The sequence below is a fragment of the Orcinus orca genome, chromosome 1 (assembly GCF_937001465.1).
Source record: "Orcinus orca chromosome 1, mOrcOrc1.1, whole genome shotgun sequence".
Classification (NCBI taxonomy): Eukaryota; Metazoa; Chordata; class Mammalia; order Artiodactyla; family Delphinidae; genus Orcinus; species Orcinus orca.
The window spans coordinates 50,960,529-50,978,372 of NC_064559.1; the positions used below are offsets into that span (position 1 = coordinate 50,960,529).

At 39.3% G+C, this 17,844-nt stretch overlaps 1 protein-coding gene across 13 annotated transcripts in view; it reads left to right on the forward strand.

Moving 5' to 3' along the window:
• ACBD6 (acyl-CoA binding domain containing 6) overlaps positions 1-17,844 on the forward strand; it is a 245,080-nt gene that overhangs the window by 206,584 nt on the left and 20,652 nt on the right. For 7 of the 13 annotated variants that reach the window (XR_004483306.2, XR_004483305.2, XM_033428206.2 and 4 more), the window contains one exon: positions 2,673-2,703. The exons of 3 other annotated variants lie outside the window; for them this stretch is intronic. Coding sequence is in view for 6 of the 10 variants with exons in the window: in XM_033428206.2 (XP_033284097.1) it covers positions 2,673-2,703 (31 nt within the window). In the remaining 4 variants the exon portion in view is untranslated. Of the gene's footprint in view, positions 1-2,672; positions 2,704-7,979; positions 11,386-17,844 lie in introns of those variants that run through there. 3 more of the 13 variants (XR_004483307.2, XR_007472641.1, XM_033428207.2) reach the window with 1 other exon arrangement.

A 17,844-nucleotide genomic window follows, 5' to 3' on the forward strand; every position in this document is an offset into this window, starting at 1 on the left:
TTTTCACCTGTACTTAATCCTGATTATGTGTTGCTCATGTAATGTGATCACCTGCTCTCAGCTTAAGAAATATCATTGCTTAGATGGAAAGATATACCATGTTCTTGGATTGGAAGAATCAACATTGTGAAAATGACTATACTACTCAAGGCAATCTACAGATTCAATGCAATCCCAATCAAATTACCAATAGCATTTTTCACAGAACTAGAACAAAAAAGTTTTAAATTTGTACGGAAACACAAAAGACCCTGAATAGCCAAAGCAATCCTGAGAAAGAAAAACAGAGCTGGAGGAATCAGGCTCCCTGACTTCAGACTGTACTACAAAGCTACAGTAATCAAAAGAGTATGGTACTGGCTTAAAAACAGAAATATAGATCAGTGGGACAGGATAGAAAGCCCAGAAATAAACCCACACAGCTGTGGTCAACTAATCTGTGACAAAGGAGGAAAGAATATACAGTGGAGAAAAGACAATCTCTTCAATAAATGGTGCTGGGAAAACTGGACAGCTACATGTAAAAGAATGAAATTAAAACACTCCCTAACACCATACACAAAAATAAACTCAAGATGGATTAAAAACCTAAATGTAAGACCGGATACTATAAAACTCTTAGAGGAAAACGTAGGCAGAACACTCTTTGACATAAGCTGCAGCAATGTCTTTTTGGATCCACCTCCTAGAGTAATGAAAATAAAAACAAAAATAAACAAATGGGACCTAATTAAACTTAAAAGCTTCTGCACAGCAAAGAAAGCCATAATCAAAATGAAAAGACAACTCATAGGATGGGAGAAAATATTTGCAAACAAAGCAACCAACCAAGGATTAATCTCTAAAATTTACAAACAGCTCATTCAGCTCAATATCCAAAAAAAAAAAAAAACCAACCAAAAAGTGGGCAGAAGATCTAAATAGACATTTCTCTAAAGAAAGACATACAGATGGCCAAAAAGCACATGAAAAGATGCTCAACATGGCTAATCATTAGAGAAATGCAAATCAAAACTACAATGAGGGGGCTTCCCTGGTGGCGCAGCGGTTGAGAGTCCGCCTGCCAATGCAGGGGACGCGGGTTCGTGCCCCGGTCCGGGAGGATCCCACATGCCACGGAGCAGCTGGGCCCGTGAGCCATGGCCGCTGGGCCTGCGCGTCCGAAGCCTGTGCTCTGCAATGGGAGAGGCCACAACAGTCAGAGGCCCGCATACCACAAAAAAAAAAACAAAAAAAAAAACTACAATGAGGAATCACCTCACACCAGTCAGAATGGCCATCATCAAAAAGTCTACAAACAATAAGTGCTGGAGAGGGTGTGGAGAAAAGGGAACCCCTCCTACACTTTTGGTGGGAATGTAAACTGGTACAACCACTATGGAGAACAGTGTGGAGGTTCCTTAAAAAACTAAGAACAGAACTACCATATGACCCAGCAATCCCAGTCCTGGACATATATCTGGAGAAAACCATGGTTTGAAAGGATACATGCACCCCAGTGTTCATTGCAGCACTGTTTACAGTAGCCAAGACGTAGAAGCAACCTAAGTGTACATCGACAGAGGAATGGATATAGAAGATGTAGTACATATATACAATAGAATATTAGCCATAAAAAATGAATGAAATAATGCCATTTGCCACAAAATGGATGGACCTAGAGATTATCATACTAAATGAAGTCAAATAACATGTTATAACTTATATGTGGAATCCAAAAAAATGATACAAATGAACTTATTTACAAAACAGAACAGACTCAGAGATTTCAAAAACTTATGTTTACCAAAGGGGAGAGGCGGGGGGAGGGATAAATTAGGAGTTTGAGATTAACATAGACACATTACTATATATAAAATAGATAACCAACAAGGACCTGCTGTATAGCACAGAGAACTCTACTCAATATTCTGTAATAACCTATATGGGAAGAATCTGAAAAACAATAGATATAGGTATACGTATGACTGAATCACTTCGCGGTACACCTGAAACTAACAACATTGTAAATCAACTATACTCCAATATAAAATAAAAATTAAGTTAAAAGAAATAGCATTGCTAAAAAAGACTTATCTGTGCTCTAACTAGTTTATGTAGTTAGAGTATCTTGGTTTTAAAGGAATAAAAAAATTAACTGAACAGTTGGCGTTTCCTGAGTATATGTGGGAACTTTTGACTTTAACAACTTGTAGGACTTTGTGTGATTTGAAATCACATTTCTTTATGATATTTGATATGATTGGGAAACCTAGTGTTATGAGCCTGGAATAAGTGAATCTTTGAAAAGGGATTAAAAAGCTACTAACTCTTACTGTAAATCATAGACTTCTTAGATAGGTTTTGGGAATGTGCTTAGAAAACAACACTATAATACTAGCAAGATAAGTGATATACAGAGTCCATTTCTTTGCCACTAACTGCAGGTCTGGTCATCCTGTCACTCTAACTGTAGCTGCTGCAGTGTACAAGTCACCATTCAGCATTCTCCTTTTCTCCTAGATGGAGAGTTTGGTCAAAAGTTACTGTGAGGCTCAGAGAACTGACTTCCTTTCCTGTATCTTTTAAACCTATGGAACTTTGGTATATCATATATGTTTGCTGTAGCGTATGTACCTTCATACTTTTGCAATACCTTAGGTTCTAAAATATACTGTTTGTTTCTTTTATAGGACAATGAAGGTCAAACAGCTCTACATTATGGTAAGATGCTTTTAAATTATTACTAATTATATTTGACTTTTCTCTATTTGTTTATCTCAATTTTGTCCAGCCCAACATAGTGCTTAGAAAAATGCCTAGCCACTAGCAGAAATACAGTAACTAAAAAAAAAAAAAAGAAAGAAAAAAAACAGATTAATAACCTGTAAAGTTGGAGATAGGTTAAAATTCTTATGGACACATTCACAGTAAATTGAGCATTTCTGTACAATCAATAGAAATGGAGGCTCCTCCAGTCTCCTTTTGAAAATTTATTATTTCATTCTTGCTACTGTCAGTGACAAGTAAGATGCTAATCACTGTCACTTAGGGGCTAGAATCTCTCCTATAAGAAATGCTTTCTTGATGTAGTTGAAGTGAAGAAAAATAGATTTTATTTTTTAACTTATTTCCCCTATTAACTGATTAGCGTGGTTAACTAATCTTCACTTAAGTAATCTGTAAAACAGAGGATAATCTGTAATGGAAATAATATGGCTCTCGAAGAGCTACTGGGTAATTTCAGTGAGGTAAAAGATATTGAAGTATTTTGTAAACTGTAAAGTACCAGAAAAAGTGTTGTTACTTTTAATCTATTTGGGTGTGAATATGGTTGAATAAAAGACAGCCATCGATATTTAAACCAGAATATATCAAGAACATCTCCCAGTCAGTAAGAAAGACAATCAGGGCTTCCCTGGTGGTGCAGTGGTTAAGAACCTGCCTGCCAACACAGGGGACACGGGTTTGAGCCCTGGTCAGGGAAGATCCCACATGCTGCAGAGCAACTAAGCCCGTGTGCCACAACTACTGAGCCTGTGCTCTAGAGCCCACAAGCCACAGCTACTGAGCCCGTGCACCACAACTACTGAAGCCTGCGCCTAGAGTCTGTGCTCCGCAACGAGAGAAGCTACTGCAATGAGAAGCCCGCGCACCACAACGAAGAGTAGCCCCCGCTCACCACAACTAGAGAAAGCCCGTGTGCAGCAATGAAGACCCAACACAGCCAAAAATAAATAAATAAAATAAATAAATTTATAAAAAAAAGACAATCAAATGGAAAAAATAGACTCCAAAAAACAGATAGTCAGCTCACAAATGGGAAGAGCCAAATAACCAATAAACAAGATGCTCACCTTCACCAATAACTTTCAAGAACTATGAATAGTCTGATATTGTACTCTGCTTGCAGACTAACAAATTAGCTTGGTACAGCCTTATGGATGCTGGCAAAAGACACACAACTCATGGATCAGACACAAAAGACTATTATTCACAGCACAGCAAGCAGCATGAGCTTTGTGTTTGTGTTATTTCCCCTTGAGTCCCACTGGAGCTATGAAGAAAAGCCCAGGTAGGTCCTGCACGCATAGTGCGTCATAGCTTAGAAAGCCTAAGCTTAGGGAACTCTAGTCTTTTATAATAAGCTGCCAGAAGACCTGCTCAACCTTTGCTCTGGAGAACACATATGTTTATTGTACTGGACAATAAACAAACCTGCCTTCCACTCTGGAAAAAAACAGTACCTCTGTTGTTGAAGGCTGTTCACTATATAAACATTTTTGGAAAGATAGTCCAGAATAAAAGCTGTCATGACCTCTGCTCACAAGGGGTGGAATAAAAGCTGTCATGACCTCTGCTCACAAGGGGTGCAGAAACATAAGAGTCCCTTGGAGAATTGTCTCCCAACGATAATCAGGGAATGCAGGTTAACACATTTAGATATAACTTCATACAGATTGGCACCATGTAAACATTTACAAAGATTAATATTAGGATGTAGAGGAACAAGAACTCTCGTACATTGCTGTTGTGAGTGTCAACTGTTGCAATCACTTTGGAGATGAATTTGGCAAAGTCTAGTGAAGTTGAAGGTACATATACCATACAATCCAGCAATTTCACTTCTAGTATATTCCCTAGAAATACTCCCCAAAATGTATATAATGAGACATAATTAAGAACATGTATTGCAGCATTACTTGTAATAGCCAAAAACTTGTTTAATTAGCCTTTATATTCTTCTGTATTCTGTACTTAAAATAGTTAATTTAAATTGCATATATATACACACATATATGCATACATGTATATTCTGCGTTACCAAATGCCTTTGAAAGGTGTGCCATTAAAAATGTGCATATCCAGGACTCCCCTGGTGGCGCGGTGCTTAAGAATCCGCTTGCCATTGCAGGGGACATGGGTTCAATCCCTGGTCTGGGAAGATCCCACATGCCACGGAGCAGCTAAGCCCGTGCCACACAACTACTGAGCCTGTGCTCTAGAGCCCATGAGCCACAGCTACTGAGCCCACGTGCTGCAACTACTGAAACCGGCACGCCTAGAGCCTGTGCTCCGCAACAAGAGAAGCCACCACAATGAGAAGCCCGCGCACCGCGACGAAGAGTAGCCCCCACTCGTCGCAACTAGAGAAAGCCCGCGTGCAGCAACAAAGACCCAAGGCAGCCAAAAAAAAAAAAAAAAATGCCTATCACAGTATACAGGTAATCACTAGGCTCCTTTCTATAAACAGCCCTCCGAAGTAATTATTGTTTTCCCCAGTTTATAAATGAGGAAATCAAAACTCAAAGAAGTTAATAAACTTACCTAAGGGAGCCAGAGATTCAAACCCATATCTCTAGATTTCCCAGGAAAGGAGAGAAAAACAAATGCCTTCCCCTGCCTCCTTCCACAGCACTCACATTTCTCACTCTGCAAAGGTGTTTATAGAATTCTGTCAGATAGCTCCTCTGACATCACCAAATGCTGGCTACTCTTAACTCTAATTTTCGACCCAGGAAAAAACGTTTCTCAGCTACCTCCCTAGCTGTTTGAACTTGACGTAAGTCAAACAACCACAGATGATCTGAAAGGGAAAAAAGGAAACTCTTCAACAGTGGTTGTGAGGCCCTCGGCCTAAAATTCAGGGCTGCGCCTTCTTCCTGATGCCTGGCTTCAAGAAGCCAGGCAAACTTTTTATTTCAATATACGTGCATAAGGTCCAGAGTTCACTGCTCGGCTTAGAAAGACAACTCCGCCAATGCAACCACGTGCTGTGCTAAATCAGTTCTTATTTTCATCCCCTCATTCCTTCTTTCATCCACTCATTAGACATTTTTTAGTGCCTTCTCTGTGGCATGTTTTGTGTTTTCCTTTCATTTCTCCATCCAGAAACTGTAGAAACAGTTAAACCAGACTAAACATGCCCTTGAGAACGTAGATGAGTCACTCTGTCATCCCTAGTTAACCGTTAGGGGTGAATGCCTTTACAGAGGTGGGAATGTGTCCATTTAAGTTTGACATGTGTAAACTTCATTTCTGTGTAGCAGCAGGGTTGGGAATTTTTTTTTTTTTTTTTTTTTTTTTTTTGGCTGCACCGTGTGGCGTGTGGGATCTTAGTTCCCTGACCAGGGATCAAACCCACACCCCCTGCATTAGAAGCACAAAATCTTAACCACTGGACCTCCAAGGAAGTCCCTCAAAGGTCTTTCTGACTGGCTTCAAAATAAGCTGTATATTCTTTATGTACTGATATGGAAAAATCTCTAAGATATATTGTTAAGTGAAAGGAATAAGGTGCAGAGCAGTGCATATACTGTGCTGCCATGAATATATCTGTACACATTTGCTAGTAAATGGAATGATACACAAAAAGTGAATGTTGGTTGCCTAAGAGAAGAAGTGTGGAGCTAGAATACAAGCACAGGATAAAAGTGTTTTCCTATAAACCCTTTAATGACTTCTGTATTTGGAACTGTATGCATGTATCTATTTGAAGATTCAGTTTAAATTATTTTAAATTTAAATTATTTTAAATCTAAATATCATAGGCTCTATTAGTACTATAAATACAACTTAATTATATTTCATTCATTCAACAAACATTTAATGAGCACCTACTATTTGCTGGATAAAATATACCAAACATCCTTTTCAAGGTAACTGATGTCCCCAGACATTGGGTGTCCTTCACCTCGCAGCCAGTAAACAAGGACCTGATAACCATAGTGCTAGTGTGTGAGTTAACACTGTCTAATCTGGGGAAACTGTGGGCTTGTGTTTCAATGCCAGCAAACCCTGGAAATGTTGCTTCTTGAGTAATGGGAAGTTGGAACTGAGACCTGCATCCAGAGTAAACCAGCACTTTCAAAGGACTGCATCCTCAGTAGGAAAAAAAAGTTAAATTAGATTAGATTAGAAAAAGGTGACCCACTAGTGTAAGGAAGGAAAACAAGCTTATCTGCCACAGACCAGAATCTGGGTGGAAGAAAAGCCCCACCTCATGCAAGTTTGGGGTTTAAACTTATACTCTGTTTCAGAAATTCTCAAGTTGAGAAATTAACATAAGTGTACTAGGCTGGTTACCCCTAAAGGAACTGGCAGAAGCAAATGCTAAACTTCTCTTGAGAGACACATCCTCAACCAATGCAGCACAAAATTCCTAGAGAAAGAAGTTCTGCTGAAAATGAGCTCACAATCCGGAATTACAGATTACACCTGAGTGAATGTCAGCAGACATAGTAAACCACAGGATTAGACTTTAAGGAATTTAAGTAAAACTATTGGATAGAAATTATCAGAAAAAGATTGTATAAAATCAAGGAATCAAGAACACAGAAACAAGACACTCCAAAAATAGAATAAGCAGATTTGAAAGAGAATCAAATAGAATTTCAGTAAGTGAAAAAATATAGAAATCTTACAATATGAATAGGTTGAAGTGCAGAATTGGCACCCAAAAAAAAAAAAAGGCAAATTATGGTGAACTGAAAGGTAGTTCTAAAAGGCAGTACAGAAAGATAATGAAATGGAATTGTAAAAGAGATACTAAGTGTAAAATGATGAATCTCACGAACATACTGTTTTGTATCTGGCATCCTGAACTCAGTATGTACTATATGCTTCCATTTATATGAAGATCAAAAACGGGAAAAACTCATCTCCAGCATTAGCAGACAGGATAATGGTCACCTTGGGGAACTGGGTAGGTGGCATTTGGAAGGGATTAACAGGGCAGGGGTGCTTCTGAGATTCTAATGATGAGCTGATTCTTGATCTGTGTGCTAGTTACATGGATAAATTTATCTTAAGAAAGTTTATGTTTATTGTTTTGGAACTCTTCTGTATGTATTTTATACTCTAATAAAGTTTACACACATACAAAAAAAATATCCAGACCTAGGCAGATATAAGATGGTGGTGTTACTGTTTTCATATATAAAATCTCTTAACCTTTCCAACAGATGTCTGAGCTAGGCCTCGTTTTCCTACATTTGCAGATGAAAAACTGAAGTCCAGATAGGTGAAGTGACCTTGACAGGGTAACACAAGCTGTAGGTGGCAGAGCCAAGACACTTGTCCAGATCTTCTGATTCCACTTCCAGTCGTCTTTTCATAACTCTGTAAATAATTACAGTCCTAGTATCCTTTTAAAGCACACATTATTTTGTGGAAGATAGTCTTTTATAGAAATAAATGAAAGTCTTTTATCATTGGTCACCTTGGTCAGTGGGTCAGGCTATTTTTCAAAACTGTACTTGTGAGTAAACACATATATATGTGTCCATTTGTGCACCTGCATATTCCTATTTCTGTTCACTGAGAGTTTAGACAATCATAAAAATTATCCCTGATTCAGGAATTCTGCCCAAAATTGATCTAGTAAAATGATTTCTATCTGTCTCTCAGATTATATTATTCATTGTAGAAAGAACAAAACAAATACCATATATGTTATAATCAAGATAATTAAACATTCCAGTAATATCATTAGTTAGAGGTTTTGGCTTTACAAATATATAAAACTAAAATATTCTGACAACTCAGGAATGTTTTGTGAAATTAATACTTTAATGATCACTTTTAGGTGTGATTAATTTTTAATTTAGATTTTCTTACTAGGTCACTAGACTTTTGCCCGATTTTAAGGTTGTCAAAACAGAGCTTGGCATGTAACAATAATAATTGCCATTTATTAAGCACCTACTATATGCCAGGGAATCTGCTGGGCATATTTTATCCATTTAGTCATTTAATGTTATTTAATCTTTTTATTTAATAGGCACTCAATAGCTATTTGTTGATTTTATTTTATTTTAGGACCCTTAATCTATTCTTGGAACTTTCATAATACTATAAATATAGTTAAATCCAGTGATTGCAGACAATGTTGGGGATGTCTTTGGGGCTTAGCTATTATTTTTTATGAATTACAGTTTGGCTTGACAGCTGTCCTTGTGTTGACAGCTCTTCTGATTATAGCAGTTGTCAAACTCCATCCTTAAGCAGGTTGTAAATCCTGCCTTCTTCCGATTAAAACTGGGTCAGAGCCAATGGCAGGTTAACTAGAGGCCAGTGTTCTACTACTGTATGTCCTTACTAGTTCGCTCTACATGCGCTTTGCATAGCAGCGTACTAAAACCTTCATTCGCCTCTGTTTTACTTTGGTGTTTCTGAATCTTCAGATATTGGTCCTCCCGTTGTTTTGTGATTTAAACATGGTCCCTGCTGAAGAGTATATTAGTGTAAGTGTGGGCTTCCTTGTAAATGGCCTGTTAGCCCTCCCCTCCTCCCCCTCCACTGGGAATACTAACATCATTGCATCTGTGTCTCCCAGGGGAAATCAGGGCTTTTCCTTGCACGTGCAGTCATGTGATTTCAGAGTGGGCAGGCTTTGTATCCTCATGAGCCCTTGGTCTTCCACGTAAAGCACCATCTGTTCTGTTCTTGCACGCTGTTACAGGGCAGTGGGAGGAGGCATTAGAGTGAAAATAAATAAAATAAAAAAAGAAAGAAATTCATCATCAAAACCCTGAGGATTAATGGAGTCAGAAGGCTCACTGCTCTGAATGAAAATTCATCTTCACCTGTGCCAGTGTCAGGGCTGCATCTATGGCACTTGACAAATAGAGGTTCCCAGGGTACCGTAAATTCAGCAACTGTTCTAATCCCTGTAGGCTTGCTCAGGCTTTTCCGAGATGGGCTTATGACTGTTTTTGTATTTCCCAGCACATTGTGGGCACCAGTATCCCCTCATTAATTTGGTAAAATGTTAGCACCCTTTCCTTCTCATCCCTCTGTCATCTTCTTTGTCTTTGTCCATTTTGAGGGGGAGGGCAGCTCATACATTTCTGAAAGAGGACTGCCTTGTGAACTGTGCTTCACTGAAGATGCCAAAGGCAGAGAAATCAATTAACTAATGAATTTTGAGCAAATACTAATCCCTAATACTGTGTTAGATGAGGAAGAGAATATAGAAAAGAATATAATCAAGTAGCTCACCATCTAATTGGGAGCACAGAGCATATATTTTCAAAAACTGTCTGTTGGGCACCTATACCTGCCATAGGCTCTATGCTAAACATAAACATAATTGATACCTATCAACAGTGACTCTCCAAGGGGTACTACAAATGCCCTCCTCATACTGGGGTAAGATTCACCTGTGTGCTTTCCCCTTGTCCTTTAAATCAGTCTTTCTCTTCCCATCTTTTTTTTTCTACTACAACTTCCTGATTGCTTATGCTCTCATATCAGTCTGTCTTTGCATAAACCCAGGCATTTGTTAATAAAACTCCTTTCCTTGTGGGTACCATATCCCTTACTCTGAGATACTATTTTGCAACCCCTTAAATTCCAAATTTAAATCTCACTTTATAGTTACAGTTGAGCTAAAATTTCATTTACATTTGTTAGGTTAGGGGATTGTTATACAGCCCAGTTAAGCCTTTTCTCAGCTGGTTGGCAGTAGTCCTCTACATGTGAAACTTAAAAATTTAAGCTCCATTCCTGGGTTAGTACTCATAGATTATACCATATCTCACTACTGGAAAAGTCACATCATCATACAGATTGTATGAAATTAATGCCCCTTTGTCTGAGATGGCCAGCTTAGTGTCTTCAGCCGTAATACACAGCTACTTAGCCTGATCTTCATGCTTAGCAGTCTCAAGTGTTGGGTTAGATTTGAGCTAAAGTGTGATCTGACAGACCATGGTAGTTGTTACCGTGTATCACAGATTTATACACTGGGAAATTTATTCCTCTGATACTGCTTTAAAAGTTCCAATTTTATGGTACAGCCACTATAGAGAACATTATGGAGGTTCCTTAAAAAACTACAAATAGAACTACCATATGACCCAGCATTCCCACTACTGGGCATATACCCTGAGAAAACCATAATTCAAAAAGAGTCATGGGGGCTTCCCTGGTGGCACAGTGGTTGAGAGTCCGCCTGCCGATGCACGGGACATGGGTTCATGCCCCAGTCTGGGAAGATCCCACATGCCGCGGAGCAGCTAGGCCCTTGAGCCATGGCTGCTGAGCCTGCACATCTGGAGCCTATGCTCCGCAAGGGGAGAGGCCACAACAGTGATAGGCCCATGTACCGCAAAAAAAAAAAAAAAAAAAAGAGTCATGTACCAAAATGTTCATTGCAGCTCTATTTACAACAGCCAGAAGATGGAAACAACCTAAGTGTCCATCATCGGATGAATGGATAAAGAAGATGTGGCACATATATACAATGGAATATTACTCAGCCATAAAAAGAAACGAAATTGAGTTATTTGTAGTGAGGTGTATGGACCTAGAGTCTGTCATACAGAGTGAAGTAAGTCAGAAAGAGAAAGACAAATACCATATGCTAACACATATATATATGGAATCTAAGAAAAAATAAAAATGTCATGAAGAACCTGGGGTAAGACAAGAATAAAGACACAGTACTACTAGAGAATGGACTTGAGGATATGGGGAGGGGGAAGGGTAAGCTGTGACAAAGTGAGAGAGTGGCATGGACATATATACACTACCAAACATAAAATAGATAGCTAGTGGGAAGCAGCCGCATGGCACAGGGAGATCAACTCGGTGCTTTGTGACCACCTAGAGGGGTGGGATAGGGAGGGTGGGAGGGAGGGAGATGCAAGAGGGAAGAGATATGGGAACATATGTGTATGTATAACTGATTCACTTTGTTGTAGAGCAGAAACTAACACACCATTGTGAAGCAATTATACTCCAATAAAGATGTTAAAAAAAGAAAGTTCCAATTTTAAAACCTAACCAAGTGTTTCTCATAACAAGTTGAGACTGACAGCTGTGGCAAAAATGTTAAATGATTATTCCTTAAAATATAAATGTCACGTAGCTAGTTTTAGGCAGGATAAATATCCTCTATTCACAGCTACTTGATATTGGCAATGTGTCTTTAACTTTGTTATGTTTTCTAAGAGACTGTCTTCCATTGGAATCTAACTTGAGACTGTCTTCCACTGGAATCTAACTTGGTGTACAGTGATTCATGGTAAAACCTTTCAAAAATGTAAAATAAAAATGTTCATTATTTGGGGAGATGATTTTAAACTCTCAGAGGGATGTTATAATCCTAAACACTCTATTGGTAAATATATCCTGTCTCTGCCTTCCTTCCTATCTAAGGCATACCCCAAAACATGATCTCAGTCCATTAACACCTGTCCCAGGATTAGAATAGGCAAATTTGCCTTTCTGTACCTTTTTCTCCTACTCTCTATTCACTTATTCAAATATTAATTTAACATTTATAATTCTAGTAGCCTTCTAAGAAATCCCACTAAAGGCAGAGAGATAGGGTTGCCAGATGGTCTGATTTTAGCTCAGAAAAATTTCTGCCTTCCACCACTGTTCCCTTAGAACCACCTCTGAGTCTGTGCTATTATAAATTAGAGTTTGGTACCTCAGTCTGTCAGGATGGATAATATAAAGAATCACCAAAGCTGTCACAAATTTGTAACTTATCACAACCTGGTTTTGGCTCTTGGCTCTATGCCCACTTCACAGCACATAGCCAGGGAGCCCTGAGCTGAAAGCACCCACCAGGGGAGAGAAGACAGGTGAGGGAGCCATAGAAAGCAGCTCTTTTATCTTTACATGAGTACCAACAAAGTGCAAAAGAAGAAACGTCACTACTAAATCATTTAAGACCAAACTCCCGGAGAGTTCTGCTTCCACTTAAGACAGAGAAAACTGCGACAGAACATTGCTCCCACACTAACACAAAGAAAATGCTAGATAGTCTACAAAATCGTAACTTTTCTTAAACCCATCAGATAGTAGAAGTTGCGTGTCAGCAAAGTAAACCGAATTCCAAAGAATGACAAGCCCCTATAAGATACAACAACTGTTTCACCTTTGATAGAGCACCCAAGGAATAGGCAGCCACCACAAAAGCAGATAAGAAGAAAACAGCTAAAATTAACAAATTCTTAAGGTGACATTTTAGAATAACTGGGAGCCTCAGTTATGACATTTTAGAATAACTGGGAGCCTCAGACCCAAGAAGATTTTTCACATGTACTTTTTTTCATTAACGGTGCTGTAAGACAAATGGAGAACAGAGAGATCCCTCCTCAGTGGCACACAGGCATGAAATCCCTGCCACTTCCCTAGACCCTTATTTCATACAAAGAAAAATCCTTAAGCCACTGGGGGAAAAGCAGAAAGCTCTTCTATTCTCTCTTCCTGTTCCTGGGCCTAGGCAGATATCCACTGCCTTTGGAGGAGGAGTGAAAGCAAACCCTGTCTACCACTGTGGCAGGACAGGGAGCCCCTGGGCTCCAGATTCTGTGCTGACACAAAGCAGAGATCTCTTGCCCCTGGGGGCTGGACAGGGAGTTCCCACTCAAGACATGTTTTCTTTCACACAAGGCAGAATTTGGCTGACATTTGGGGGCCAGGCAGGATGCAAGAACACTGAGAAATTGCCACCCCTGAGGGCCTAAGACTGAGACTAGACTAAAAGGACAAAGAACTCTATCCCACTCTCACCATGAGCCTCACTCTGAGTAATAAGCAGTAGCAGTTTTATCGATGGATGAGGAGAAAAAGTACAGAGAGAGATTCCCTCTGTGATAGATGTGCAGAGACTACTGAAAGCTGAGGGTGGAGTGAGAATTCTAAAAAAAAAAACACCCTCAGGCACCCAGGCCTCACACTAAGCATAAGGTAGCAGCAGCCCACAGCTGGAGGAATGTAAGTATGTGATGCGCTGAGGTTATACATAGTAACAACAAAACCAAACCCGGTTCAACGGCTGACTAGATTGACTCAACACCCATACTGATGGCATGACAGAAGAAAAGGCATGACCATTTCTGGGTGTAAATAGTATTATTTACTTCAGCCTCCTCTGTCCTCCTACACACAATGTTCTGCATTCAAGAAAGCACGGAAAAAACAGCCCTTTTCAAGCAATAAATGAGTAATTGATAGAGCAAGTAGATAAAAATTCAGCAAGGATTTGAAAGACTTGAACCATACTATCAACCAACTTGACCTAATTGACATTTATAGCACATTACACCTAATATACACAATATACATTGTTTCAAGTACACATGGAACATTTACCAAGACAGACCATATTCTAGGCCATAAAACTAACCTTAACAAGCATAAAAGAAATCATACAAAGTTTGCTCTGTGACCACCACAGAATTAAATTAGAAATTAATAACAGACACGTATCTGGAAAATCCCTAATTGTAGGAAACTTCAACACACTTCTAAATAACTCATAGGTCAAAGAAGAAATTCCAAGAGAAATAAGAAAATATTTTGAATTGAATGAAATGAAAACATGCCACCAAAAGTTGTGAGATGCAGCTAGAACAGTGCTTAGAGGAAAATTGGATCTTTTATTAAAAAAGAAAGGTCTCAAATCAATGATCTAAGACTCTACCTTAAAAATTTTTTGAAAAAGAAAAGCAAAGTAAGCTCAAGATAAGCATTGTAATAAAAATAAAGGTCAGAGCAGAAATCATTGAAATAGAAAACCAAAAATCAATGAAACCATTAAAAAACCTTTAAAAAGGTCAATAAAATGGATAGACCTCTAGCCAGACCAATTTAGAAGAGGAAAAACAAATTAATTTCAGAAATGAAAAGGAGTCATCAACACAGATCCTACAGGTATTATGAAGCAAATAAGGGAACATTATTAACAGCTTTTTACCAATAAATTAGATAACTTAGAGTAAATGGACACACTTCCTAAAGACACAAACTAACAACATTCTCTCAAAAAGAAATAGAGAACCTAGATAGCCATATATCTATTGAAGAGACTGAGAATTGTTACTGAGAACTTTCCCACAGCAAAATCTCCAGGCCCTGATTGCTTCACTGTGAATTCTACTAAATATTTAAGGAAGAAATAATACCGGTTCTACACACAAACTCTTCCAGAAAATAAGAGGAGGGAACACTGCCAAACTAATTCTGTGAGACTAACATTACCCTAATACCAAAACCAGAAGAAGACCCTAGAGGAAAAGAAAACTACAGGCTGATACGTCTCATGAATATAGATGCAAAAAATCTTTAATAAAATGTTAGCAAATTGAACATAGCAATATACAAAAAGGGTAATTATAACCAAATGTGTTTATCCCAGGAATCTAAGGTTGGTTCAGCAGCTGAAAATCATTGTATTTCACCATATCAGACAAATCAAAACCAAAAATAAAACATATGATCATCTCCATATATGTAGAAAAAGCCATTGAAAAATTCAACCTCCTTCATGATTTGGAAAAAACAACAAAAAACAAAAACAGAACAACAACAACAACAAATTAAAAACAGAGCAAAATAGGAATAGAGGGAACTTCTTCAGCCTGAAGAAATCAATAGCTAACATCATCCTTAATGGTAAAATGCTGAATGCTTTCCTTCTGACTGGGAACAAGGCAGAGATGTCCACTCTCTCCACTTTGATTCAACATTGTACTGGAAGTTCTAGCTAGTGCATTAAGGCAATGGAAGGGTCCCAGCACCGTTTACTGCCTTCCTGGAGAGACTTATGCCATGATATTTATATCCAGTATTTACGTTGGTCTGTTTCTGGGCTCTCTATTCTATTCCATTGATCTGTTTTTCTATTCTTTTGTCAATACCATGCTGTCTTAATTATTATAGCATTATCATAAGTCTTGAAGTCAGACAGTGTCTGTCTTCCAGCTTTGTTCTTCTCCTTCAATATTGTGTTGGCTCTTCTGGATCTTTTGCCTCTCCATATAAACTGTACAGTTTGTTGTTATCCACAGCCTGACTTGCTGGGATTTTGGTTGGAAAGAACTGACATCTTGACAGTACTGAATCTTCCTATCCATGAATGTGGAATATCTCTCCATTTATTTAGTTTGTTGATTTTGTTCTGAGCTTTATAGTTTTTCTCATATAGATCTTGGCAAATATCATGTTAGGTTTATACCTCAGTATTTCATTTTGGGGGTGCTAATGTAAATGGTATTATGTTTTTAATTTCAAATTCCACTTGTCCATTGCTGGAAAGCAATTGACTTTTGTACATTAACATTATATTCTGCAACATTGCTATAATTGCTTATTTGTTCCAGGAGGTTTTTTTGTCAGTTCTTTCGGATTTTCCACATGGACTATCATGTCATCTGCAAACAAAGACAGTTTTATTTCTTCTTCCCTAATCTGTATATCTTTTATTTCCTTTTCATGTCTTATTGCATGATTTGAAACTAGAACTTCCAGTACAGTGTTCAAAAGGAGTGGTGAGAACAGATATCCTTGCCTTATACCCGATCTTAGTGTGAAAGCTTTGAGTTTCTCACCAGTAAGTATGATTTTAGCTATAGGCTTTTTGTAGATGTTCTTTATCACATTGAGGAAGTTCCCGAGGAGTGACGTCAGCAACATAGTGGAGTGAAAAGCTACCTTTGTCTCTCCCTTTCAATCTGCAACCAGTAAAACATTCATAACTCAACAAAGGTGCCTCTGCCCAACACACCAGGATGCTAGAGAATTCCACACATCTGTACATCTAAAGGTCAGTGGACTGGAACACATATAGGAGGCAGAACCAAGGAAACAGCGGAGGTGGTACGTGTAGTCCTGGCCTTCCCACCACAGCAGCTGAGCCCACAGCCTCAGAGAACCCAGTAGCAGCCAGGGAGGCAGTGCACACGACTCCAGCTACACAACACCTGTGGCCACAGGCAACTGGGCAACAGCAGTAGTGGGGCCTGGGACCCCATCCCTCCAGCCACTGATGTGCCCACCACTCCAGCCACCTGCCCCCTCCCCCCGAATCTGCAGCGGCAGAGCCCACTAACTTTATAATACCAGACACGGAAGAGGTGCCCTCACAACTCCTGCTTCCCCCCTTCCCTTACTCTCCCCCTGCAGTGGCAGAGCCTGTGACTCAGGGGATCCCAGACACAAGGGAGAGCCCACCATCTTGGTACACCAGGTGGTGATGCCAATAACACTGGCAGAAGCAAGGCACCAGTGACCCCAGAGATGCAAGAACTGATAATGTGGGCAGGGGGCCACATGTTATGGGCAATACAGGGTAGAAAGTGCTAACTCTCAAATGTAACAAGAGGCAGCTCAGGTAAGAGAAACCAAAAACTTATGCTATAGTGCCACCTACTGGAAAACAAAGCCTCTGATTTCTGACCTGTTGCTACTTCAGATGTGCTGGCAGAGGAACAACTCATCAAGCACCATAAAGAAATAGAGTAACACTACCACAGAAGGAAAATGATAATTCTCCAGAAACGAAACTTAAAGTCATGGAATATTGAGGTCTAACTGATAGAGAATTCAAAATAGTGAACATGAAGAAACTCAGCAAACAACGAGAAAATTCAGAAAGGCAGTTCAGTGAGCTCAGGAATAAAATGAATGAACAGTAGTAATACTTTGCCAAAGAGATTTAAACTCTAAAAAAAGAACCAAACAAGTTTTGGAGCTGAAGAACTCAATAAATGACATAAAGAATGCATTAGAAAGCATTGAAAGGGGACTTCCCTGGTGATCCAGTGGTTGAGAGTCCGCCCTCCAATGCAGGGGATGCGGCGGCTTCAATCCCTGGTCCGGGAACTAAGATCCCACATGCCGTGGGTCATCTAAGCCCACACGCCACAACTAAAGAGCCTGCATGCCGCAGCTACAGAGCCCACGTACTGTGGAGCCTGTGCACCACACTGCAGAGCCCACATGCCACAACTAGAGAGAAGCCTGCAAACCGCAACGAAAAGCCCATGTGCCGCAGCTAAGACCCAATGCAGCCAAAAGTAAATAAATGGTTTTTTTAAAAAAAAAAAAACATTGGAAACAGAG